At 41.0% G+C, this 26,648-nt stretch overlaps 1 protein-coding gene across 1 annotated transcript in view; it reads right to left on the bottom strand.

The window, feature by feature from the left end:
* Nucleotides 1-3,945: 3,945 nt before the first annotated feature.
* The window catches only part of RP1 (RP1 axonemal microtubule associated), a 367,563-nt gene continuing 344,860 nt past the window's right edge, over nt 3,946-26,648 (bottom strand). The window contains exons 26-30 of the mRNA XM_069732327.1: nt 14,717-14,936; nt 6,640-6,794; nt 6,049-6,127; nt 4,172-4,253; nt 3,946-3,961 (exon numbers count right to left, since the gene is read on the bottom strand). Coding sequence (XP_069588428.1) covers nt 3,946-3,961; nt 4,172-4,253; nt 6,049-6,127; nt 6,640-6,794; nt 14,717-14,936 — 552 coding nt within the window. The remainder of the gene's footprint in view (nt 3,962-4,171; nt 4,254-6,048; nt 6,128-6,639; nt 6,795-14,716; nt 14,937-26,648) is intronic.

The raw sequence follows: 26,648 nt of genomic DNA, 5'->3' as shown, positions 1-26,648 counted from the left end.
GAGTCTCTGGAGAAATTACAGTCACTGCTCACAGCACTAAGAACGGTGGCTGTAACTACGCCCTGGCACTGACTGACAGTCAGCTGTGCAGCGCCCCAGTGCAGAACCAGTTGTCAATCAGTGTTGTGCCACGCTTACAGCCTCTGAGTTATGAGCGGTGACTGCAATTGCTCCAGGCACATCTGCATGACTCCCAGGAGAAAACTTAATTTTCCCCCGTGCCCCACTTTCAGTAATACGGTTGGGAGCCTACATAATGCTATGAACCTGCAGATTAACCTCATATGTGCAGATTAATAGCATTATTGGACAAGACATGTTGTCTTCAAATGAAGGAAAATTGATCTTTATCCTGGATTATCTCTGGAAGAGTGATTGACACCCAACGAAACACACAAATCCAGGTAAAGATAAGCAAATCTTTTTAAATGTAAATTAATCAGATTTGAAACATTTTTGCAGGAAATCGTGATTCAAAATACTCCAAAGCATCCAACTTCCCAGAAATACATGTGTAATAATATTCTTTATTCCTAACATACTAATATTCTTTACTACTGTGCTGTCACACACTATCTGTATAGTATCTTCAGCATTTTATGGCTATTAAGCCCTTTCTCTATGGCTAATCTGTGATGTCCTCTCACTATCCAGATTTACCACAAAATGGCTGCTGCATTTCCTACTTCTGCTTTTATAACGTGAATGACTGCACTATGCCATATGATTTGACAGCTTCAGGGCATCATGCGGAATCCTACCCAAGGTAATGCATTACTTCACTGGCTGATGTAATCATCCACAATGTGTAAAATGGTGGCCACTTTAGGCGACTGATGAGAAACGAATCGCAAATTGTTGAAATATGCTGGATTCAGTGAATTTCTAAAAATTCCACACAAATTCTACTGTATTTGCACTAAATTGAATTCATTTTCTCATTTCTAAATCCTGACAAGGCAGTCTATATTCTCTTTGCTTATAATCTTGCTCTGCAGATGAGGCACTAAGGAGTGAGGACCCCCTGATCTTGGGAATGATGGTGATTCCAGCTGTTGACTTCTCCATCTAACATTTGTGGCAAAAATGTTTGAGGGTGATGGGAAAATTAATTTAAATATAATCTAATAATCCCTTTCCAACCTTAAGGTACCGTCACACTAAGCGACGCTGCAGCGATACCGACAACGATGTCGATCGCTGCAGCGTTGCTGTCTGGTCGCTGGAGAGCTGTCACACAGACAGCTCTCCAGCGACCAACGATCCCGAAGTCCCCGGGTAACCAGGGTAAACATCGGGTTACTAAGCGCAGGGCTGCGCTTAGTAACCCGATGTTTACCCTGGTTACCGTTGTAAATGTAAAAAAACAAACACTACATACTTACATTCCCGGTGTCTGGTCAGGTCCCTCGCCTTCAGCTTCCCGCACTGACTGACCGCCGACCGTAAAGTACAGCGGTGACGTCACCGCTGTGCTGTGCTTTACGGCTGGCCGGCACTCACCAGTCAGTGCGGGAAGCTGAAGGCGAGGGACATGACCAGACACTGGAATGTAAGTATGTACTGTTTGTTTTTTTACATTTACAACGATAACCAGGGTAAACATCGGGTTACTAAGCGCGGCCCTGCGCTTAGTAACCCGATGTTTACCCTGGTTACCAGTGAAGACATCGCTGAATCGGCGTCACACACGCCGATTCAGCGATGTCAGCGGAAGATCCAGCGACAAAATAAAGTGCTGGACTTTCCCCAGTGACCAACGATCTCCCAGCAGGGGCCTGATCGTTGGTCGCTGTCACACATAACGATTTTGTTAATGATATCGTTGCTACTTCACAAAAAGCAACGATATCGTTAACGATATCGTTATGTGTGACGGTACCTTTAGATGTATAGGTACGTCTAAAGTTGCCTCCCCTTGTTTGCTGCAGGCTCCAGCGAAGAATCCACAACTTTTCCAGCACATCAGCTGATTTCATTACCTACATGTGCCCCTAACAGCCGCAGTCAGCGCTTATATCAAGAGAGCATTTCTGCTAAACAGGGCTGAAGCTCTGCTTTGTGTAGCACAAGCGATCAGATGATTGCAGGTTCTAATCTCCCATGGAGACTATTGAAGCATGTGTAAAGTAAAAAAAAAAAGTTTTGAAAAAGAAATAAAAGAAATATATAAGGTTTAGATCACTCCCCATTCGCACCATTCAAAATAAAGCAATAAAAAGAAATACACTATTTAGTATCTATCATTATATCAAAATAAATAATCAGATCGTTAAATGGCGTAGCTAGAAAAAAAATCAAAACGCCAGAATTGCGTTTTTTTGGTCGCTGCAACATTGCATTAAAATGCAACAATGTGTGATTAAAAGATCGTATTTACACCAAAATGGTATCAATAAAAACATCAGCTCAGCGCACAAAAAATAAACCCTCACACAGCTTCAGATCGTGAGAAATGGACACTCTGCGGCTCTGGGAAAATGGTGCCTTTTTTTTGATAAACTGTGGATATTTTTTTTCACCACTTAAATTAAAACTCTGACTCATAATGACCTGGAAAATCATAATGGCAGGCCAGTTTTAACATTTCTCAAACACGGTAAAAAAAATTGTGGAATTGCACTTTTTTTTTGCAATTTCACAGCACTTTGAATTTTGTTCTTGTTTTCCAAATTGTCCTGCAAAAACAAGCAGTCACAAGGTCATATTGACGGGAAAAAAAAGTTATGGGTTTGGGAAGAAGGGGAACAAAAAACCGAAATTGGAAAATGGAAAAACCCCAGTTGGTGAAGGGTTAAACTGACTAAGTATATAATAACAGCAACAATGGAATGATATTATTTATTTTCTTGCTTCGTCCTTTAACGAAGTGCAATGTGCTTCAGCCCTGATCACAATATAAAGCTCACTCAATGACACGGCATAGCAGATGAATGGCAATGTCACATTTTATTAGGAGACATCAGTGCAGTTTAGATGAAGGGAGTGAAACTCGACGTATAAACATCAATCAGTGAAAGAGGTAATTGTAAATCCTTTAGAAAACTGACATTCATATATTTCGGTAGGCCGAGTACTGAGCACTGCTAATGACATTTCCTACTCACCCAACATTGAAAATTTTAGGAATAGGAAAATTAGGAATTATGCTAAAGCACATCATAGAAACAGCTCATTTTTTATGCAATTTGCAAACTTACCAATTATACTACCAGTATATACTGACTATACCTTCTATCAATTATATGCTGTATTAGGTTATGTTCACACATTGTGGGCTGGACCTGGATTTACAGATTCTATGCAATATTCTTCAAAGTCTTGATGAGGGTTAGTGTTGGAGTCAGACGCTCCTGAATCATGAAAAAATGCATGTGGAGCTTTTCCTTCTCCGTGCACTATATCAGAAATCTTACTCCAGTCAGGTACTGGAGTGAGATTTCTGGTGTAGAGAACAACCCTGCTGGTTATTAATTAGACAAGCTGTAGTTTTACACTCCTGCTACTTCCTGTCATGTCCCAACTCTGCCCATTTTTTTGAGCGCTGGAGAAACGTCAAATGTTGCAACATTTTGCTGCAACTTTGAGTTGCACCTAAATTTTCTGACTTTTCAAAGCTTTCATGCCAGAATTCTGGGGGGAAAGCTTTGATGGATCAAGTCCTCTGTGCCTGAATCTTGACCAGATCTGCTGCAATTCTGAGGGCATTACATGTGAATGTGGCATTTAATGCCTCATTTACAATCTGATAAAAATGTTGTGTGATAATGACCATGGTACAAGTTCATAGCTGAATTAGCTGCAATAAACCAATGGGAATTGTACATTTAAATTTCAGCAGCAGATTTCTGCAGCTAATTTCTCGGGAAATCCAAAGGAAGCTGGAGATTCCAATACAATAATAGGAAAACATTAAGGTGTCTTCAAGTAAAACAAGTAAGCTTTTCACTTTAGACTTTTCCTAAAAAAAAAAAAAAAAAAAAGAAAAAGCAATTGAGATATTACGGTACTTTTTTTTCTTTTTCTTTTTTTAACGGCACTGGCCATAATCTACTTGTGACACGTTGGTAGTTGATATTTTGCTGGCAGAGATTTGTTTGATATATTACATTAATACTGTAATATTGGTATATCTTTTTTGTTATATTGGGCCTATTGTCATATAACATACCTGCTGCACGGAAACAGAACTTTGTGAATACTTTCATCTTCAGTGTATTGTATAAGAACTTTATCCAAGAACCAACCTTTCCCTGTGGTGGAAAAAAAAGATAAAACAAGCAGGAAAATCTTTAGCAGTGGTTGCTGGGTTCCGTATTTTTTTTATAGAATAATTATCCTTCTCAACTTTCAACTTTTTCTAGCATTTAGAATTGAAAATGAATGTCTCACCCTAAGGTCAGATTCACCTATCTGCGTTTCATGGCCCATACTCGAACCACAATGCATGGACTGGCCACAGGCCTCTTGACCCAAATTTGACAACCTCATAGGCATACATATAGCTATTGAGTTTGAGTCATCTAACTTCTGGGCATTTCTTGCATGGATTTATGAATCGGTCCTTATAATAAGTAAAAAATATGTTATTAGTCCAATTTCTAGACCTTCCACCTGTCAGAAAAATGAAGGCTATGTGTGAATGTGGCTGTGTCTATCATAGCCCTATGACTCATCCCATTAGGGAGCAGTCAAATGGACGTTTAGAACGTCTACTCTCCTAACCTGATCATGAGAGCGTGAAGGGATGTCACAATGTAGAGGCATCTTCCTTATTCTCATTTGCACATGGAAACATGAGAAGCAATAGAATAAAACTGAAAGGGAGAAGATACAGATTAGATATTAGAAAAACATTTTGACAGTGAGGGTGATCAATGAGTAGAACAGGCTGCCACAAGAGGTGATGAGTTCTCCTTCAATGGAAGTCTTCAAAAAGAGGCTGGACTGATATCTGTGATATTTTAGTGAATCCTGCTTTGAGCAGGGGGTTGGACACGATGACCCAGGAGGTCCCTTCCAACTCTACTATTCTATGATTCTTTGTATTTCTATGCAGCTGTAATGCTCGGGTCATGAGAGGAGCCAGCCAGTCCGTGCACTGCGATGCAATCATCACTCGTGTGATACGTCTGTCTGACTGCGCCCTTAAAGTAAGAATCTTTTTCTCAGGAAAAACGTAGCTTGTATCTAATTCTTAAAAAAAATAGCATTTTATTTTCAAATAGATAAAAAATTAAAGCTTCATTTTTAAGCTAAGAAAATGTTTTTTTGGAGACAATCAGTTCTTCTCTACAAATCAGGACTTATGAACATACCCATAGACAATAATGGGTGCCTGATCACTTACTAAAAAAATATAGATACTACATATACATGGAAAACGAGTTTTTGGCTCTGCCGATCCTTCAGATTGACCATGAATTTTGAATTCAAGTTGTAAATGTGATTTCATTGAATATGTTTGTAACTTTTAATTATGTTCATACATACGTGTAATGCCTGAGGATTGTATTGTAGCACAGCACTTCATTTTTAATCAACCAATGACATGAAAATCTTTCTAAGTTATATGGGATGTCAGAGCATAAAACATCAAAGACTAAGAATAGATCATCAATATTACATTCCCCAACAACCTCTTAAACAATGTGCTCACTAAACCACCAACATAAGAAAGAGGATATGGCCCTATATTGACCAGTGTTGTTGACTGCGATCTAGTATACTTTTTTTTAATAAACTAACAACTGTTTTTTTTACACTAAAGGGGCTGTACTTGATAAGAAACACATCACTGGTATCTTCCAGGGACAGCCCCATACCTCCCTACAGGTTGTGAGTAGTATTCCAGCTCTGCTCTTTTCCCTTCAGTGAAGTTGATCCTACAATACCAAACACAACCAATGGGAAACTTGAAGCTTTTTTTAATGCATTTGCAGAATTTTTTACATATCTGTGTATTGCTATGACCTAGTATTCTCATTTCTATACCAGTGCTATATATTATTGTAAGTTTATATGCGCCCATATGTTGGCATGCAGTACCATTTTTGCTTCCATCACAGCTCATCTGGATTTTCTGCAGTTCCCCCAATGAAACTGCTTGAATGCAAAATACATCAACCTAGAAAAAGAATAATAAATGAGATATATCATTTTCTATTTCTATACAAAATAAGTTATTACATTAGACAATTGTTTTACATGACATAATATACACATTACAAGGTCATGGTATTTGTGGTGCTTGAATACAGTCATTGCGGACTGATGCACACACCTCTAGGGTTCGGTAAATGAATGGAATACAACATTTCCTTTGTTGGTCTTGACTGTACTCTTGACTTTTTCCTAGATGTAGATGTTTTTTAGATCAGATCATATAATTTGAAACCATTTCATTGGATTTCCTCTCACTTGCCTTTGAGATGGCATCATTTTTCTGTGAGCCTGGACCCTATGATCTCGGGGATACAGAGGTCTCCATGGAGAGCCATACGCCTTTACCTTATCCCAAAGGTATACTGACAGCACTCCCATTGAATTCACTAGGATTGTGCACTTTTACAGCTCCAATGTTTTCTTCTGATAATTCCCAATGAAATGTCAAAAAGCTGATGTTCAAAATTTTTTTACCTGCCCTTTCTGAAATTTCCCAGTTTGGGACTTGGGTTTATGTAACTTCCGCTTCCCAGAATCTCCTCTGGTCCCAAAGACATTGATGTAAATGTTGGATTCAGCATCAGCATCCGATATGACTCCAGTGTAAACCTGAACCTCATAGTCCAACACTTAAAACAAAAAGATGAATTACATTTTTTTTAATTTATTTGATAGAAGTGTTTACTTTATTATAGTGGTGAAATATATCACTAAATTTATGTAAATTAATGCTTTCCACACAGTTTTATTATAAAACGAAGTCAACCATGTTTTTCTATCACAGTTGAGGTTGTGGAATCTCGAAGTAGCCCAGCCAAACATACTACAAAGTAACACCCTTTTAGGAAAAAAAATGCCCATTATAGAAGCACTCTCTAAACAATTTTTTTTAAATGTGTGTATGTATTATATATATATGCATGTAATATAAAGTTTATGTGTTTAATATACTCCCATACCGCCGTCTTCTCCGTAATCCAGCATCGTTCTCCTCTTCTCAGTGTTTATGGAGTGACTTGCACTATTTCCTCTCACTACTGCACCTTTAGGCCCACTCCGGACTGATTTTCTGCTTGGCACACCCTATCCCTTATTAAAAGTGTGGTTTTGACAAAGACCAGCCTTGGTCGAAACGTTAACCCTAACTTAAATTGTCCGTCAATTTTTCTCACGCTAATGAGCACTCGGTGATGACTGTACTAATAAAAAGTGTAATTTTTGCATAAAACCTTCAAGTTTCATGTGTGCGCCTGTTTCTCCATAAACATTGTGATTTTTTGTTCAGCCTGCACCTTTTCGCTCCTCGTTACAGAGTGCACCACATTTTTTTGGACTCCTCTGCTCAGTGACATCACCGCTCTTCAGACTCTCCGGCTCACTCTATGCTCTACGCAGCATGACCAGAAGAGTCTGAATTGCGGTTACGACGCTGAAAAAAGGAGCAAAACAGTGCTGGATCCCGGAGAAGGCGGCGGTAGGTGAGTTCATTAACCAACACAGTACACTACATACACATATCTATTAAGAAAAATCTTCATGGGAGTGCTTCTTTAAAGTGTATGGGCACACAGCTGTATGTATTGGGAGATTTTCCTGACACTACATCACTACTCATCTGTATTATGGTGGTAGCATGTGCAATACAGTAATCAAATACTGTATCAATATACTTACTGTGCTAACAAATTTCAACAAGATGTCAGCATTCTCCAAAATCAGGCTTCTTTATTCAAAGCTCCATACAATACAGCAATACTGTGTAATGTTTTGGCTTATCTCACTCACAAGACTTTTGTCAATTCTTTGAATAAAGAAGTCTGATTTTGGAGAATGCTGACAATGTTTTGTAATTAGTTCTGGAGACTGCTAGAAACTAAAAGGGAGGACGATCTGCTACATTCTAGCGGATACTTACGGCCTATTTAGAATGGTAGAGTTGGAAGGGACCTCCTGGGTCATCTGGTCCAACCCCCTGCTCATAGCAGGATTCACTAAATTGTCCCAGACAGATGTCTGTCCAGCCTCTGTTTGGGTTGCTTGCAATTGCATTTATAACACTAAGACCCGACACGTTCACACTTTCAGTATTTGGTCAGTATTTTACCTCAGTATTTGTAAGCCAGAACCAGGAGAGGAACAAGCAGAGGAAACATATAATAGAAACACGTCACCACTTCTGTATTTATCACCCACTCCAGGTTTTGGCTTCTAAATACTGAGGTAAAATACTGACCAAATACTGATAGTGTGAACGTGTTCCTTACTGTGATGTGCAGAACAGTGTGCAGGGATCATATACATTTGTTAAGTTATGAACTAGTCTATATGAAAGTCCTGACTAAATATAGTAAAATGAAGAAATAAGCAAACAAATGTCTGAATGGAATTATCACAAGAGATGCCGCTAAGAAAATACAGTACCTTAATTTAGCAAATTAGTCCAGATCTTTCAGAACAAGACATTACTTATGGAGTGAAACAAATATAGAGAGAAATGTTAGAATTACCTAAACTTTTCTCAGGGTGCAATGGCCAACTACACCTGATCCCTCCACGTGGGACTCATTCTTGTTTTAAAGGGAAGGTGCCATCAAAAAAATTTTTTTTTCAGAAATTGTAAAAATGTAAAGAATTAATGATTACATTTTCTTAAAAAATATTATCATTTGTTTATAATTTAGTAAAATATGAAAAATAATTTGAAAAGTTTTGGAATTTCCACTTTTCAACACTAGGGGGAGCAGCTGCTGAAATTTCAGAAAAACCTAGTGTACAACTAGCTCACATTACTGCACTGCAGTAATTATGGGCGGAGTCTGCTGACGTGTGTGATGTCTCCTCTCCTCCCCTTCTGGGTGTTTGCTAAGGGATTAGAGAGGATGATATTCAAGAACCCAGTGAGCAGCCATTTTGTTGGTGACTGCAGAGTATGGCTGCCGTCACACTATCAGTATTTGGTCAGTATTTTACCTCAGTATTTGTAAGCCAAAACCAGGAGTGGAACAAATAGAGGAAAAGTATAATAGAAACATATGCACCACTTCTGCATTTATCACCCACTCCTGGTTTTGGTTTATAAATACTGAGGTAAAATACTGACCAAATACTGCTAGTGTGAAGGCAGCCTTATACTGACAAGTAGACAGTCACCAAGGATGGCAGACAGCAAAAGGATTCTGGGAGATATGTGGTGGAGGGAGCAGGGTGACAGCAGCACAGAGTATTTCAGGAGAGCAGTGTGCTGTTTGGTGCTCGGAGCAGCCAGGGATTGTACATAGAGCGCTGTCTTTTATACACATGGATGGACCGTCTGCTCCACAGAAATCCAGGAAACATTTCTGCGGATTGATGGCCTGGTCTGATCCAGACTTTGCATACAGACCCCATTCCCCTCCTCAGATCCTGTCTTCCCCATCCTGTCCTGGCAATGTGTGAAAGCGAGGCGACAGGCGCAGTCTGGGGTGACGCTGGGAAGGAAATGTAGCCATATAGTAACGATAAAAATGAGACCCCTCTCTTCAGCTGCCTCACCAGCCCTGACTGCACCTAACTGGAGGTCATGCTTTACCCTCTATTACCCCAGACCCGCGTGCAGGTGCTCAGCCAGAACCACCATAGAATGGGTCGGCTTTCTGAAGATAATACTGCCATAGTGTTCTCGCATAATACCACCATATAGATCACACACAATACTATCAAATAGATCACACAATACTGTCATACAGTTCTCACATAATACCACCATATAGATCACACATAATACCGCCAGTGTTCTCACATACCGCCATATAGATCACACATAATACCGCCAGTGTTCTCACATACCGCCATATAGATCACACATAATACCGCCAGTGTTCTCACATACCACCATATAGATCACACATAATACCGCCAGTGTTCTCACATACCACCATATGCTTCTCACATAATACCGCCATATAGATCACCCATAATGCCGCCACATAGATCTCACATGTATTGTAAATAAAGACTCGGCCAGAATAAAGTCCTTTATTAATCTTTTTTATACCATACCGAACGCATAATCCTCGGCTCCCTCATCTCCCACAACAAAAATAATAAACCACAATGGGGAAAGACACGCAGGGGGGAGAGGAGTGCATAGGAGAGGATTAGATACTGACTGCTGAGCCGTGTATCTAATCCTGTCCTGTGTGATACTGTGCTGCGCCGTGTATCTAATCCTATCTTGTGTGATACTGTACACAGGACAGGATTAGCTACACAAGACTAGATTAGCTACACAGGACAGAGGTAGCAGTGGTAGATGGTATATAGAGGCAGGCAGCAGTGGTAGATGGTATATAGAGGCAGGCAGCAGTCGTAGATGGTATATAGAGGCAGGCAGCAGTGGTAGATGGTATATAGAGGCAGGCAGCAGTGGTAGGTGGTATATAGAGGCAGGCAGCAGTCGTAGATGGTATATAGAGGCAGGCAGCAGTCGTAGATGGTATATAGAGGCAGGCAGCAGTGGTAGATGGTATATAGAGACAGGCAGCAGTGGTAGATGGTATATAGAGGCAGGCAGCAGTGGTAGGTGTTATACAGAGGCAGGTAGCGGTGGTATACAGAGGCAGGTAGCGGTGGTATACAGAGGCAGGTAGCGGTGGTATATAGGGGCTAGTAGCAGTGGTATATAGGGGCTGGTAGCAGTGGTATATAGGGGCAGGTAGCAGTGGTATATAGTGGCTGGTAGCAGTGGTATATAGGGGCTAGTAGCAGTGGTATATAGGAGCAGGTAGCAGTGGTATATAGGGGCTAGTAGCAGTGGTATATAGGGGCTGGTAGCAGTGGTATATAGGGGCTAGTAGCAGTGGTATATAGGGGCTAGTAGCAGTGGTATATAGGAGCAGGTAGCAGTGGTATATAGGGGCTAGTAGCAGTGGTATATAGGAGCAGGTAGCAGTGGTATATAGGAGCAGGTAGCAGTGGTATATAGGGGCTAGTAGCAGTGGTATATAGGAGCAGGTAGCAGTGGTATATAGGGGCTAGTAGCAGTGGTATATAGGGGCTGGTAGCAGTGGTATATAGGGGCTAGTAGCAGTGGTATATAGGGGCTGGTAGCAGTGGTATATAGGGGCTAGTAGCAGTGGTATATAGGGGCTAGTAGCAGTGGTATATAGGGGCTAGTAGCAGTGGTATATAGGAGCAGGTAGCAGTGGTATATAGGGGCTAGTAGCAGTGGTATATAGGAGCAGGTAGCAGTGGTATATAGGGGCTAGTAGCAGTGGTATATAGGGGCTGGTAGCAGTGGTATATAGGGGCAGGTAGCAGTGGTATATAAGGGCTGGTAGCAGTGGTATATAGGGGCTGGTAGCAGTGGTATATAGGGGCAGGTAGCAGTGGTATATAAGGGCTGGTAGCAGTGGTATATAGGGACAGGTAGCAGTGGTAGATGCATAAGAAAATAAAAACTCTGTACTTACCTTCAGTCCTCTTCCAGGAAGTGCTGAGTCATGTTCAGGGCAGAGCAGTGTGACGATCTCCCTGCTCTGCTCTGAACGGCTGGGACCAGTGATTGCAGCCTGTGCTGTAATACTAAGTACAGGCTGCAATCACAGCTCCTGGCTGCAGATACTCACCCCGACCCTCGCTTCCCAGCAGCAGCTTCTCCCTGGCAGCTCCTGCCATCCCACACACTGAGCTGTATGTGCGATGACAGAGGAAAATAAAAAACAAAATGGCCGCGATCTCCTCTCACAGCTGTGACGTAGCAGCCCAGGGGGCGTGCCCAAGTCACAGCTGAGAGGCAGGAGAAGCGGTCGGAGCCCGACTGTTGGCTCCTATGCCCATGGCTGCCGTAAGTGAGGTGTGCAAGTGTCGTGTCCAGACACTTACACCCACACTAATGAAAATGGCGGCCTCCAGTGGCAAAAGTAAAAATGAATAAATAAAAAAGTATTAAAGTACTACATTTACTTTTGTATTAAAAATAATTGATTATATAATCAATAATTATTAATACAAAAACTAAAATCACGGCACCCTCCCTTTAAAAGCCTATTCCAGCTCTGCTCACTTCAACATTGGAAGGTGGGCAGCACTATATGCATTATATTGCATGGAGAACCATGGAGGGGTGCATTATATTGTATGGAGGTTCATGGAGGGGGTCCATTATATTGTATGGAGGACCATGCGGAGTGAATTATATTGTATGGAGGACCATGGGGGGTGCATTATATATTATATGGAGGACCACGGTGAATGCATTATATTGTATGGAGGACCATGGCGAGTGCATTATATTGTATGGAGGACCATGGCGAGTGCATTATACTGTATGGAGGACCATGATGAATGCATTATATTGTATGGGGAACCATGGCGAGTGCATTACATTCTATGGAGGACCATGGCAAGTGCATCATATTCTCTGGAGGACCATGGGGAGCGCGTTATACCAAATGGAGGATTATGAAGGGCACATTATACTATATGGTAGATTATGGGGCACATTATACTATATGGAGGATTATAGAGGGTGTTTTATACTATGTGAAAGGTTATGTGGGGCCGTTATAATATTTGGAGAACTATTATATTGTATGTAAGCAATTTTACAGTGTGAAGGTATGTGTGGGGTCCATCATACTGTGTGGAGGGCTGGTGCAGGCCATTACCATATACTGTATGTAGGCCAATTATACAGCATGAAGGACTGTGTGGGGGTCATAGTTGGGGCATCATACTGTGTTGGGGTCATCATTCTTTCCCTTGGGAGCACAGTAGGATCATTATACTGTGCTTGTAGAGGCTAATGCGGAGGACTTCACCATTGGGGTATTATACTGTGTTTGGGGGGCACTTTTGTTGGCATCATACTTTATTAGGGCAATGAAAGAGGAATCTAGGACTTCAGCAGGACAAAAATTACTATGTAAAAGCTTGGAAAGTTGTGAGATATTCCCTTCTGTGACCCGGAAATTATTTATTTATTTATTTTTTGGGGGGTGGCAATTAGAACATCTGCCATGGGACTACCTGATTTCTATGAGCGCCCCCTGCGGGATGAGCTCAGAGATGTCAGTGTCACATTTATGTATGCTGCAACCTGTGTTCGCTCTGTAGTGAGAGCAGAGAAGGCTTCTTCTGTGTGAGACATGTATGTTGTGAATTCCGTTCTGGAGCTCCCTCCTGTGGTTGCTAATGGTATTTTTGTGAGTGCTGCCCTTGGGCTCCCTCTGGTGGTTTCGAGTGGAACTGCTGCTCCTTTAGGTAGCTGTAGCAGCTGCCTTCACTAATCGCCTTGCCTGGGTTTGTTATTTAAACCTGCTCTGGGCTTTAGTCCATGCCTGCTGTCAATGTTCTTGGTTGGATTTGGTTCTTTCCTTGGAATTCTCATATGGCCAGTCCTTGTCTGCAAAAGATAAGTTTTTGCTAGTTTTTGTTTGTCCATTTGTTTGGACTCTATTGCTTTGCAAATATGTCTCTTTTTGTCCAGCTTGTCACTATGTGTTATTCAGGCTAGCTGGAAGCTCTGGGAAAGCAGATTTGCCCCTCCACACCGTGAGTCGGTGTGGAGTTCATTTTGTAAACTCTGCGTGGATTTTTTTTTTATACTGACCGCACAGTATCCTTTTCTCTCTGTCTATCTAGTTTAGTATTGGCCTCCTTTGCTGAATTCTGATTTCATTTCTTTGTACGTCATTTCCCTCTCCATTCACAGTCAATATTTGTGGGGGGCTATCTTTCCTTTTGGGGGTTTTCTCTGAGGCAAGATAGCTTTCTATTTCCTTCTTTAGGGGTAGTTATTTCTTAGGCTGTGAAGAGGTGTCTAGGGAGAGTCAGGAACATCCCACGGCTATTTCTAGTGTTGTTGTTAGGATTAGGGACTGCGGTCAGTAGAGATACCACCTTCTCAGAGCTCGCTCCATGTTGCGTTTTAGCCACCAGGTCATATCAGTGTGGCCTCTTAACCACCAGGTCATAACACATGTAATAACAGCCAGCTCTACTCATATAAAAACCTTTGCTGAAGGGTATTAACCATCTGTGCTCTACTCCTAGTACTTGAAAATCATTGCACATTGTCAAATTCAGCAGTCTAAAGTCACACAGGGTGACTGCAGATTTCTTTTCAGCCTAGAAAACCCCTTTAATATACTTAATGTTAACCTGCTAATTGTCTCTTTATTGATTAACTGAAACACATATTAGTCAGTCAACATATTAGTCAGTCATGAGGTAATCAGGCCTTTTTTTAAGTTACCTTAAAGTAAGAAATGTGATAAAAAAGACAAAAAACAAAGAACTGTTACTGTGGATGATTCTTGTTGACTTGTCCTACATTGATGCTGTGCCTTACACGCACACGTGACCACTCCAACTCTGTCCTCACTAGTAATGCTTTTTTTTGTTATTTTAGCTCACTTTTTTCTTTGAGACATTTTTTAAAAATTGAACATCCTTATAAGTCCCCATTATATAGACTATATTCTAAGACATTCATACATGTAGTATATGCTAAAACACCTGAAAGTTCTGGTGAATACTGCAACATACCACTATTATTGAAGATACATACACTCTAATGGATCACTTGCATCTGTTGACAGAGGCAGCTCTATCCATGTGTCTCCATCATCATGATTCTCTCCAAGCCATCGATTTACCGGTAGGTGGAATTCTTGATCAGATGACAGATCACACAGTTTCACCTCCTCTAGATACCAGTCTGGGTTGTCTCCTGAGTTGTCATGCCCAATGCGTATTTTATATGGCTTGCACAAGTTTTTTAAATTAATCTGCAAAGTAATACACAATAGTTAAAAGTGCACTTCAGGAAAAAACTGAAGCTCCACATTATACATTCAAACTCAGCACTAGGTATAATACGAAGTATCAAAACTATACCTTAAATTGTTCTTCCTCCCTACTTCGATTACATTATTGCCGTGAAAAAGTTCTCACGCTTGCGGTGCCGCCAGAAAGGTCCTGGAAGTTCACAGCCAATTAACTCTCTTCACCTAACTGATGTCAGCAAAAGCTCCATAGGAAAACTTCTTACGGCACTCTGATATCAGTCAGATCATAGGAGTTCACAGCGAGACACTGAGCAGTGGTAGCAAACACTGATCAGTATCTCTGCTGGATGGCAGGCTGTACAGTTGCAACATGCAATCATGCAGCCTGCCAGCTAAATGTAGCAGAGCTAGACCCATTGTGAGACAAATTGATTATCTTCTTACCGGACAGCTGAGAAATATTGTTGTTTATTATTTTAATTCTCTTACAGGGGACAATGGCTTCACTAGAAAGGGCGATGCCATAAGTATGGTTTAATAGAGATTGATTAAAGGAGTCTGTGTCATTCTTTCAATGAAAGGACTTTATTCAGGGGGTGTGTTTTTGTACAATATAACTATGGGGTTAGTAATAGGGGCTTCTTATAGATGCCTATTCATTACTAACCTCTGGGCTTGATATCACCTAACAATACAAAGGTGACATCACCCCCCCAACTATTACCCCACTTGCCACTGCACCAGTGCAAGTGGGAAGAGTGAGGTTAAGTGCCAGAATTGGCACATCTTAAAGATACGCCTTTTCTGAGGTGGCTGAGAGATTATGTTTTTAGACATGGGGGGCAAGATCTATGGCCCCTTCCTAGGCTATTAATATCAGCCTGCACCTGTCTGCCTAGCCTTTGCTGGTTATTAATTACTAGATTGTGGCCCGATTCTAACGCATCGGGTATTCTAGATTATGCATGTCCCCGTAGTATATGGACAATGATGATTCCAGAATTCGGGGCAGACTGTGCCCGTCGCTGATTGGTTGAGGCAACCTTTATGACATCATCGTCGCCATGGCAACCATTATGACATTTATGTCGATACTGTGCCCGTAGCTGAATCATAAATGCGGGATTTCTACGTCCTTTATGACATCATCGTCGCTGTGCCCGTCGCTGATTGGTCGAGGCCTGGCAGCCTCGACCAATCAGACGCGGGATGTCTACGTCCTTTATGACATCATCGTCGCTGTGCACGTCGCTGATTGGTCAAGGCCTGGCGGCCTCGACCAGTCAGAGACGTGGGATTTCTACGTCGATACTGTGCCCATCGCTGATTGGTCGAGGCCTGGTGGCCTCGACCAATCAGAGATGCGGGATTTCCAGGACAGACAGACAGACAGAAAGACAGACAGACAGAGAGACAGAAAAACCCTTAGACAATTATATATATAGATAGCGGGATTCAACATCATTTTTTGGTATGGTCCCCCAATTAATAGCCAGTAAAGGCGAAGTATACAGCTGTGAGCTGATATTAATAGCCTGGGAAGCTTCATGGGTAGTCACCCAATCTCAGGCTATAAACATCTGCCCCCAGCCATCAACTTTCCCTCTGCTTGTTAAGAAAATTACACGGGAGCCCACACCATTTTTTTCAGAAAAATAATAATTTATTAATTAAATACATGTACACTATGCTGCACATACACTGTACTAATTGTATATGTCACTGACATCTTTATATCTTTCTATTCTCTGTGTATATACATATATACTGTGTGTAATCTATTATATACTGTAGGGTCAAGCTGTGATTTTACTGTACGCGACTGCTGAATTGCCAGCTTTTTATCTATCTATGCTGTCTGGATGTTATGTTTGACTCCAATATCTCCTTCACATCCCATATACAATCTCTTGCTCGCTCGTGACGCTTACACCTAAAGAACCACTCTAGAATCCGCCCTTTTCTCACTATGGAAACAACAAAAACCGTCACTGTCGCCTTGATCCACTCCTGCCTGGACTACTGCAATGCTCTATTAATTGGCTTCCCCCTCACTTGACTTTCCCCTCTCCAGTCTATCCTTAATGCAGCAGCCAGGGTCGTCTATCTAGCTAATCGTTATTCGGACGCGTCCGCTCTTCGCCAGTCGTTACACTGGCTGCCCATTCATTATAGGATACAATTCAAAGTACTGTACTTGCTCTCACCCACTAAGCTCTCCACAGTGCAGCACCCCCTTACATCTCATCCCTCATTTCTGTCTATCAGCCTAACCGACCTCTGTGTTCTGCAAATGACTTTTGACTAACCTCTACACTAATCCGAAGCTCCCACTCCCAACTCCAAGACTTCTCCTGCGCTGCGCCAATCCTCTGGAATGCTCTACCCCAAGATATTAGGACCATCCACAATTTACATAGTTTTAGGCGCTCTTTCAAAACACATCTCAGAGCGGCCTATCACATTCCCTAATTAAAGTAATTTTAGGTTTGTGTGTGTGTAGCCCATTCACTATCCCCATCTATCCCCCACCCCCTGAAGATGGCTGGACCATCATTGTAAATACATCATTGTAAATACACACCTGTACTTTGTATTTCCCCACCTCATTGTAGATTGTAAGCTCACGAGCAGGGTCATCTTATTTTGCTTTAATTATTGTATTGGTAACGTTATTTCTTAAGACTGTTGTGTTTAAAACTGTTAAGCTGTAAAGCGCTGCGGAATATGTTGGCGCTATATAAATAAAGATTATTATTATTATTATAGTGAAAAAAGGAGCTTCTGTTTAATAGCCCAACATGACGACATTTTGGTTCAAGAGTGAGAACCTTTTTCACTCTAGAACCGAAACGTTGCCATGATGGGTTATTAGACAGAAGCTCCTTATTTCACTCTGAATGGTGTGCTGCCTTCAATTTTTGAATCTATACATAAGGTTTAGTCTTCGCCCGGGGTGCTTTGCAACCAACTTGCGATTTTTAAGAGTATGTGGATACGTTGCAGATTTGGCTGCGGATCCGCAGCGGATTTGGCCCTGCGGATCTGCAGCAGTTTTCCATGCGGTGTACAGTACCATGTAAACCAATGGAAAACAAAACCCGCTGTGCACATGTTGTGGAAAATTCCATGCAGAAACGCAGCGGTTTGTTTTCCGCAGCATGTCAATTGTTTGTGTGGAAACGCAGCGTTTCTGCACCCATTGACTATACATTGAGTAGGGCAAATCTGCACATCAAAAAACGCCAGACAATCTGCAACAAATCTGCAAGTAATCCGCAAGAAATCCACATCAATTCTGCATTAAATCCGCAACCATATTGGCCTGCGTTTTCTGCCAAGAGATGTGGATTCTGTGCTGAAAATTCCCTAGACAAACCTGTAACATGTGCATATACCCTTAGTGCTGCTCTTATTCTTTTCTGTTTCTATACATATATATATATATATACACATATAAATATATATATATATATGTGTGTGTGTGTGATTTAAAGAATATTTTCTTTGAAAACTGTGTAAATGTCAGAGAAAAGCTCATGATAAAATCACATTGTAGTCGGATAGCAATCGCACTGCATTCGGATGTAAATCGGATGCTATGTGTTAAAAATCGGATTTGATCCTAGGTCCGCAGCACTGCAAAGCAACACTGCTATCCAGCAACCATGCTGCTCTAACAGACTGTTTAATAACACACTGCATTATCAGTCTTGTTAGGCTATTTAAATTGTAGAAACTATCCAAAAATTATCCCTTTTGGGGGCAGATGCCTGCCTCAATGATGATTATGCACAGGCAGTGCAAATGGAAGAAGCTGTGGCTTTTTTTTACACGGGGTGGTGAAAAATTATCCCTGTTTGGGAAGTCTCAAGAGCTATTTTCTTTACTAAGAAAAGAAACAATAGTTTTTTCACAAGGATTTCAAAAATTATCCTTAGATTCAGGGCATGAAAACAGGCCAACTAAGCTCCTTTTTGAAGTGAAAAAGCAATTGCTTCTTAACTAATAATAAAAAAGATGATTTTTTGAGGATCTGCTTTTGCTATTCTCATAATGAATGAACAATTTCAAAGTCTTTTTATCGAGCCTACCAAATTTTTTTTTTAGGGAGCAGGAAAAGGCTAGCTGTTTTCAAAGTGAAGAAATTACTTGTTGTGAATAAGCCTTTCAAAACAGAAGCCCTATTTTGTTAGCTGTTAAATTTTTGCTTATTCTCAAAACAGTACGTTTTGCATTAGTAGTACAGTCATTCATTATAGAACACAATGTGCAACCAGGAGATTTATTTATTGCATGGCTGTGCAGACAATCAGATGCTATGGCCAGTTTAAATACTGGCACCAGCCATAGGAGAATGAAAGTTGTCAGAAAGTTTGTCAAAATGTAAGGTTTTCTGTTCTAGCGGCAGATTACCTGGTCCGTGTTGAATTCCCTCTCTGACACCACTGTATACTGAAGTCTGGACATTATAGTAAAGCCATTGCAAAATGGGCTTGGTCTTGCTACTGGTTCAATCTGCTGAGCCAGAAGTCCATGGTATTGGGGCTCAGGGTAACTGCCAGACAAAAACACAATGCAGGTACGATTGAACCTGGCTCATCAAACGGTGGGACTGTTTGCTTATTGGTACTAGGGCAGATAAAATATCTAGTCCATCATGTGATATATACTGTAATTGCTGCTGTTGTCTTGGTTATTTGTTGTAGCTGGTGTCGGGGGAAAGACACCTCGCAAAGTCATTCACATTCTTTCCAAAAATTAAACATTTTGTTAAAGGGAATTGCATTACAGAAATCCAAGAATTTTGGTTGGATAATTTAAAACAATTTTGCCTCTATTGTCACTCTGCAGAGAGTGGAGAGGATTCAACATGTGGTATGCAGCTGTCCACTCTGCAAAAAGCTTCACGTAGCAAGCAACACAGCTTAAGAAACAGAAACAGGTGCCATTGATGGAACAGAAATTCACTATGTACAACCTTAATTGTTAGGGTGGCAGAAGGAGGTGGGCTAAGCAGAACACTAACTCGAGCGGATAGTGTCGCTATCAGAAGTTACATCATCTTGTAGTGATTGAGATGAGTGATGTGACATATATTCCATTATGCCTTTCACTTGCGCCACGCAGATACCCTTGTCAGAGATAAAGTAGGCCAATAGTGCCTGTGTCCCTAACTACTACTGCCAAGGTGTTTGCTAACGTGTAGGTGATGCTGCTGCTAGCGGCTCCCACATTTTTTTTGCCATGGTTTGGGTAATTTTCTCTCAAGAGACACCACATCCATTTTCATTGCCATGTTTTAGTTTAACACACATTTTGGACTCAATGTTTCATGTCTTTACCAAGATCTGTTACCACACGTAACCAATCCTGAAAAACTATGCAATCAACCACAATCTCAAGGCAGAGTTCACATAATGGCCAAAAAAGGCTAATACAACTCTAGCCTGCCATTATTGGGGTAGCGTATATATTCTTCCAAATTGACATACCCAGTCTGGGAGTCTACTCAGTGAGCACTGACCATAGAGGCTATGTATCGGTCCCTTATATCCTATTCGAAGTTGTAAGTTGTTCATCTAAGAATAATGCAGATTATTGCTAAAAAAGTAAATCCATACTAGAAAGCCCCATATTATGAGCTGTTATTGGCGTTGTCTGATTTCCATTAATAAATGTTTTAAGAAGAAATTGTCAAGAAGCGAAAACCACACCTTAAAACACAAGCACATTTGAAACTACTGGATCCACCTGACCTGGTATTTTGTATACTCTACTGATCCTTTTATTAAATGGAGATTATGCAAATATCATGGTCATTGTCGGCCTGGGGTGCCAAGGGGCAAGGGCACACTAGTAACCAGCGTTCATCTATATGCAATACTACCGGACTCTCTTTCAGGAATTTGCCTGTGCCTCTACATGAATGATGAAATTACACCAATGCTCATTTGAGGGCCTACCAGGAGATTCACCTGTCCCCCCGTGGGCCAGACTGAGCCTGATCACGTTTTCTGCTTGACTTTTCAGATACTATTGACATCTATTTTAAGTCCCATAAGAGTCCATAGAGGAATATTTAGCATTTATCATAGCCTCATTGAATTTTATGACTAGCTGTGTATTCCTTGTAGAAGTTATTATCTGCAGTTTTCTAATTTGTAAAGCAATTTTTTTTTAAGTTGCTAGTTTCCTCCTATTGTTAGTCGAACTATAATGCTACAACTAATAATGAGATCTTTGTGAGCTGGGTTATTCATTATAAAATACTGAGCCTTGAATTATAATAGGAAACTCAGTTTACCTGAGCCACAAAAGTTGATCTATAACTTCTAGGTGTACACTAAAGAAGCAGCTTCCAAGAGTGATGATCATTGGTAGAGACAGCAATGAAAATACAAAGAAAGAACCTCCTAAGGGAATCGTATCTTAAGTGACTGCATTCGCAGCAATAGATGAGGCCACGCATAAAAAGACTGGAATCCAGTCTTCTCAATTACTTTCCGGAAATATTTCATTTTAGGCAATGTGTTATATCTGATTTCAGGTTTAACTGAGGCTGGTTGAATTCTAACTCATTATCTAACAAAGGTGACAAAATATAAATAAAACCATAGAAACCCAGCAATAGTCTGTTCTTTAGACAAAAACATGCAAACATTTATTTTACAGAAGCATGGTATAACATGTGAGGTTACACATTGCAATATGAGCCATGGGGGTGACTACAAAAAGAGAATTTGTAACAAATTAATATTATCTGGATTTCAGGAAAATGTACAGTACTGTGCAAAAGTTTTATGTATGTGTGGAAAAAATATTTCAGAGTGCTTTAAAAAAATGGAATCGTTATTAGTTTATTTTTTATCAATTAACGTCGTCACAGTGGTATTGCTTTCCTCTCGGGGAAAGTGATGCTACGTTTGGAGGCAAAGAAGGATAACTGCATCCAGGTATCACAAACATGCAACACATTTCACACGCCAGGCCACCAGGGGGAGCTCTTGCTCCTATTTATTAGATCACTCCCCACATTGGTAAAACTGGTCGCCTCTAGGGAGAGTTAGTCAGTTGCTGGCTGAGCTCCGCTCAGTTAGTTGGTCCCTGGCAGGGGTGGGATCCTGTCAGAGAGCAAAGGAGAAGGACACGGAGTTGTGCATGCCCTGAGAGCTGCAGCTCCAAGAGACATCGAAGGCAGAACTGTATTGCAGCAAGCGTGAAAGAAAGTCGTAGCAAAGGAGTGGATATCAAAAGGGGACCAGCCCTACACGGGCTGCCTCCTTCTGAGGCGCAGAATCATGGTAGCCGGAACACCGAGGGAGTAACGTCCTTTATGCCTTGCTCCAGAGACCGGCAGGACAGCTAATTTCACGTTACCTGTCCGCCCTACACCCAGGAGACACGGTGGCACCCCTTAGAGGCTGGGGGATGATAGAGTCCCTATAAACTGCCTCAAGCCACCGGTCATACGGGTTTGTCCTATCCTATCTGGGGGACAGAGAGAGAGGGACATAACATCTACAACAGTTGTGAGAACCTTATGAGAAGCTTAGCAGTAAGGGACTACAACACTGCAGCGCAGGGGAAGGCTACTGATTTCCACCTGGACAAGGGGACTCTGGACTTGCCTCAAAACCAGCCAGACTCTGCCTGCCCTGTGATCTGGTGCTCTGGACTGTAGATGCTGAAGTCTTCAGTAAAGGTAAAGAGACTGCAACCTTGTGACCTTGTTCTTCTCTGCGCCTCTCACCATCCACCATCTACACACCGAGAAGCCCTGGGGACATACTTTAGCTGTGGGAAGGTATACCATCTAGCTGCCATAACATCACCCCAGCAGACCCCTTAAAGCAGCGTCGGTCACCCTGACCGAATACCACAGGTGGCGTCACGAACATAAACTCTATCCCGTTAAAGACATTTCCCTTTTACACGGACGTCCCAGGGCCAAGGACTGGGTCAGCCACCGTGACATCCCCCTGTGAACCGCAGGACCCAGTACCAAGTACCCCACGGCCCCATGGGGGCGATCCAAATGCACAAAATATAAATCTAGATCACATCAATACTGTAGTGTGACTAGAAATATTACAAACTATCTTCAGCATATAGAAGAACAAGGAGCCCTGGAAGTGAAGGTAAGAGCACGGATAAGCTGATATTGGGAAGTAAAAAGGGGTCATTTTTGGGGGATATGTCTATTTGACATCTATGGAAACAGGCACACATGGGCTACTTGCACAGTGAACAAGTCTGTATGATCATGTTCACACACCACCAAGAAACCTGAAGACACAAAAGAGAATAGTAAAACCAAAAACACTCAGTTTGAAAAAATGTTGCAGTAATCCGCAAGTGCTAGTAAAAGATGTAAAAAACAGGGTATTTGGTTGATACGTTTTTTGCAAAAAATGTATACTAAGCTGCTCTACCAATCTTCACGGTATACCCTTATCAGAGCAGTCCTAACTAATGTATGCAATCCCTATCTGATGTATTTAAAAACCTGATCATCTGTATATAACCTGTGTGAACAGGGTTCAGAGAGGAAAAATCCATGTGTGCATACAGGGTAGAACAGCTTTTGTGCAGATAGCCCAAGAGGAGTGGTGGAACTCCCCAGTCTTGTAGACATAAGAGAACAATTATGGAAACAGGAACACATGGGCTACTTGCACAGTGAACAAGTCTGTATGATCATGTTCACACACCACCAAGAAACCTGAAGACCCAAAAGAGAATAGTAAAACCAAAAACACTCAGTTTGAAAAAATGTTGCAGTAATCCGCAAGTGCTAGTAAAAGATGTAAAAAACAGGGTATTTGGTTGATACGTTTTTTGCAAAAAATGTATACTAAGCTGCTCTACCAATCTTCACGGTATACCCTTATCAGAGCAGTCCTAACTAATGTATGCAATCCCTATCTGATGTATTTAAAAACCTGATCATCTGTATATAACCTGTGTGAACAGGGTTCAGAGAGGAAAAATCCATGTGTGCATACAGGGTAGAACAGCTTTTGTGCAGATAGCCCAAGAGGAGTGGTGGAACTCCCCAGTCTTGTAGACACAAGAGAACAATTATGGAAACAGGAACACATGGGCTACTTGCACAGTGAACAAGTCTGTATGATCATGTTCACACACCACCAAGAAACCTGAAGACACAAAAGAGAATAGTAAAACCAAAAACACTCAGTTTGAAAAAATGTTGCAGTAAATTAGTTAGGACTGCTCTGATAAGGGTATACCGTGAAGATTGGTAGAGCAGCTTAGTATACATTTTTTGCAAAAAACGTATCAACCAAATACCCTGTTTTTTACATCTTTTACTAGCACTTGCGGATTACTGCAACATTTTTTCAAACTGAGTGTTTTTGGTTTTACTATTCTCTTTTGTGTCTTCAGGTTTCTTGGTGGTGTGTGAACATGATCATACAGACTTGTTCACTGTGCAAGTAGCCCATGTGTTCCTGTTTCCATAATTGTTCTCTTGTGTCTACAAGACTGGGGAGTTCCACCACTCCTCTTGGGCTATCTGCACAAAAGCTGTTCTACCCTGTATGCACACATGGATTTTTCCTCTCTGAACCCTGTTCACACAGGTTATATACAGATGATCAGGTTTTTAAATACATCAGATAGGGATTGCATACATTAGTTAGGACTGCTCTGATAAGGGTATACCGTGAAGATTGGTAGAGCAGCTTAGTATACATTTTTTGCAAAAAACGTATCAACCAAATACCCTGTTTTTTACATCTTTTACTAGCACTTGCGGATTACTGCAACATTTTTTCAAACTGAGTGTTTTTGGTTTTACTATTCTCTTTTGTGTCTTCTATTTGACATCTATGTAGCAAAGTAGGACATATAGAAGGGGTTGTCCTACACAACATTTATAGGAGACAGGAACATTTATAGGAGTAATAAGAAGAATTTGTATCATGATTGATTTAAGCAGCGAGAAATAAAAAGTTCAACTTTTTGCTTCAGTCAATTTATTGCATTTCTGTTATCTAGTAAGTACTATTTTGTAACTATTTTGTTTGATACATTTTTATATTTTGCATGTATTATTTTTTTGTAGTACAGTTTGTAATGTTATGTGACCGATGTGACATCTTGACCACTGACTCTATTTTCTGTATTCTGGATACTAACCTTTACATTTTGTCTAAAGCAAGTATTTTAAGTCAAACATGTATGAAAGGGTAATTAGTAATGACTATACGAAAAAAAACTCTCCCTGGCTTGATTAAAAGGTACTTGTGGGGTCTGATATTCTCATGGGCAGCACCGTATCTCGGTGGTTAACACTGTGGCTTTGCTGCGCTGGGAATCAAATCTAACCCCTCGGATTAAATTCTACCAAGGACAACATCTCCAACAGCAGGTTAGAAATTACACGTTAAAACTTAACTTTTACTTATATTTGTTAAAATCACGAACGTGACCGTGAGCGAACAAGGTGCCAGTGTTTTTAAAAACCAAAAAATCATAACAAAGACCACAACACGACGAACAGGTAAGAGTTCAAATGGAACAGTATTTGTGGAGCATATGTTTCAAAATCTATCATACATATGACACTATACCACAATGAGCAAGCTCAAAAAACCATATAGGGTGGGTCAATCTCCAACCTATTAAATTTATACCACCAATAGCACTAGAATACATATATGCCTCACCACATTAATAATGCACACCAGCATATGTTCGGTAAGTGTCTATGCGTGGATTCATCTAGCAACAGCGTTTATAATTTATACTCATCCTTCTGGGACCGATGCTGCCAGCGGTGCCTCCTTAGAGTTTCTGGGGCTTAGGGGCGGATCATGCCGCACTAGCCATAGTTCCCCGTTATATCCAGTGTCTCCCGACGCGTTTCTTCTTTTAATTCATCAGGGGGGTAGTGACAAAAGATGCTGTCAAATCCACGAGCATTGCACTGGATATAACGGGGAACTATGGCTAGTGCGGCATGATCCGCCCCTAAGCCCCAGAAACTCTAAGGAGGCACCGCTGGCAGCATCGGTCCCAGAAGGATGAGTATAAATTATAAACGCTGTTGCTAGATGAATCCACGCATAGACACTTACCGAACATATGCTGGTGTGCATTATTAATGTGGTGAGGCATATATGTATTCTAGTGCTATTGGTGGTATAAATTTAATAGGTTGGAGATTGACCCACCCTATATGGTTTTTTGAGCTTGCTCATTGTGGTATAGTGTCATATGTATGATAGATTTTGAAACATATGCTCCACAAATATTGTTCCATTTGAACTCTTACCTGTTCGTCGTGTTGTGGTCTTTGTTATGATTTTTTGGTTTTTAAAAACACTGGCACCTTGTTCGCTCACGGTCACGTTCGTGATTTTAACAAATATAAGTAAAAGTTAAGTTTTAACGTGTAATTTCTAACCTGCTGTTGGATATAGTAAATATTGGTTAGTGGTAATTTTTTGTCCTTGCTGAGATACTACAAGGACAACATCTGCAAGAAGTCTGCATATTCCCCCTATGGGTTTCCTCCAGGTTCTCTGGTTTCCGTCCACGCTCCAAAGACCTACTGATAGGGAATTAAGATAGTGAGCCCCAATGGAGACAGCGATGATGTCTGTCTAGCGCTGTGGAATTATTGGCGCTAAGAAGGTAAAATATATAATCTTTAGATTATATATATTTCACTACACATGT

The sequence above is a fragment of the Ranitomeya imitator genome, chromosome 6 (genome assembly GCF_032444005.1).
Source record: "Ranitomeya imitator isolate aRanImi1 chromosome 6, aRanImi1.pri, whole genome shotgun sequence".
In the NCBI taxonomy this organism is placed as follows: domain Eukaryota; kingdom Metazoa; phylum Chordata; class Amphibia; order Anura; family Dendrobatidae; genus Ranitomeya; species Ranitomeya imitator.
Note: the sequence above shows the minus strand (reverse complement) of the source record. Positions and strands in the feature narration are given on the sequence as shown.